We start from the raw sequence: 1832 nt of genomic DNA on the forward strand, positions 1-1832 counted from the left end.
TAGACAATACCAGCAAACATATTTTCCAAATTATGTTAACTGGAAAAGGCAGAAAAGGTATTTAGGAGTTTGCAATTATATGAAAGCCACTCTATAAACAATATAAAATAGTCAAGTATCAACTACCTGCATCCCAAATGCTATTTGGAATGTCACCAGCACAACTGCAGGCTGACAGCATTTGCAAGCAAGAAATTGCAGAAAATTCAGTTTTGAGAAAAACAGTTCTGCAGACACCACTCAGAAGTGTCTGCTGGCAGCTCGAAAATCACCTATAACCTTTGAACGAAGCAATTCAGAAACATTCTTTCCACAACAGGTTTCTTTTTTCTTTTTTTTATTGCCGGGGGTGTTACAAGTTAAAAACTGAATTTTTGTTGTTCTTTTTTTCGGAAACACCAACGGTGGGAGCCAAAGTCACGTTCTCTGCATTGCGCATGCGATGCTCTACCTACTCGCCTCAGCTGTCTGTGGTACTGCTTGCTTTTTTGATTCTACAGTTCGTGATTTCATTTCAATGGAAGTGTCAATCGCCGGTCCGAACGTAATGTCATAGAATAAAGAACAAACTGGTAATGTGTGAATGGTTGGGATGGTCCTTCAAACTGTACAAATGTGGCGCGAAGCCATAGAATAAAGAAACAACTTTGGCGAAGCGGTGGGCGGTGGAGCTAGTGGCCAGTGGGAAAAGCGACGGGGCACCAGCCAAAATCCAAGTTAATTTCATCCAGCAAAGAAAACCTAGGATAAAACTGACATAAGACGAGTTTTGTGAGGATGAGATTAATGTACTCACACGTAGTTGAACTAGCTCCTGAAGTGAATAAAGTTTTATATTAGTTGTGAGAAATGTAACTGCTCTTGACGACAGGTGACGCTACAGGCAGCAGTGTGCGTCCGCTTGTAGTCGCTGGTGGGGTGATGGCGTCTTGAGTCACCTCTCACGGTAGGAAAGTGCTTTTGCGACTTTTTCCGCATGCGGTACGCTCGCGAAAGACATGATCTCGTGACTGAAAAAGGCTGTGCGTGAGAAGAGTGGCAAGGAGCAATCAAGCATTATGATTACATTGTCGAAAAAGCTGAAGCAGAGCTCGCAGAACAACAACACAGAAGCTGTGCAAAGCTTGGTGCCTGAGAGCGCCGGAGCTGTGCGCCGGGCTTCCGTTCGAGACAAGTTGCTCGTGCGCGAAGTGCAAGAGATGGAGGCCAACCTTCCAAATACGTGCACGCTTAAGTTTGATGACCCAGACGTTCTCCATCGCTTCGAGCTTATCATCACGCCGGAAGAGGGCTATTGGCAGGGTGGCCGCTTCGTGTTTCTAGTCGAAGTACCCGAAGACTACAACATGGTGCCTCCAAAGGTGAAATGTATGACTCGACTCTGGCACCCGAATATAAACGAGGAAGGAAACGTCTGTCTGAGCCTTCTGCGTGAAAGCTCCATCGACGGCATGGGATGGGCGCCGACGCGGACACTCAAGGAAATCGTCTGGGGTCTCAACGCGCTTTTCACGGACTTGCTCAACTTTGATGATCCTCTAGACAACGAGGCCGCTGAGCATTACCAAAGAGACAAAGAGGGCTTTAAAGCGAAAGTGCGCGAATACGTGCTTAACTACGCGAAGCGGTAAAGCGTGCATAGCAGGAGTCCGGCGCCGCTGCTGTTCGCGGCGCCAGGCTCTTCGTGGCGGCCTGATCTGTTGCCATTATCTGGTGACCTTGTGCTGTGTGTCTGGATCATTTGCATCTATCAATTTCGTGTGCTTCTCTACAGAGTACAAACGAAGTCTACACTAGCGCGACCTCGTGAATAAAGCTATCTTTGAATTGTC

The 1832-nt window shown here is 46.9% G+C and overlaps 1 protein-coding gene across 1 annotated transcript; it reads left to right on the forward strand.

Annotated features, from left to right (window-relative positions):
- Nucleotides 1-878: 878 nt before the first annotated feature.
- On the forward strand, nucleotides 879-1832 carry LOC126545811 (NEDD8-conjugating enzyme UBE2F-like). Its single transcript, XM_050193818.3, has one exon. It carries the CDS (start codon nucleotides 1059-1061, stop codon nucleotides 1629-1631), a length of 573 nt encoding a protein of 190 aa, XP_050049775.1. The 5' UTR covers nucleotides 879-1058; the 3' UTR covers nucleotides 1632-1832.

This window comes from Dermacentor andersoni, chromosome 1 (assembly GCF_023375885.2).
Source record: "Dermacentor andersoni chromosome 1, qqDerAnde1_hic_scaffold, whole genome shotgun sequence".
Lineage (NCBI taxonomy): Eukaryota > Metazoa > Arthropoda > Arachnida > Ixodida > Ixodidae > Dermacentor > Dermacentor andersoni.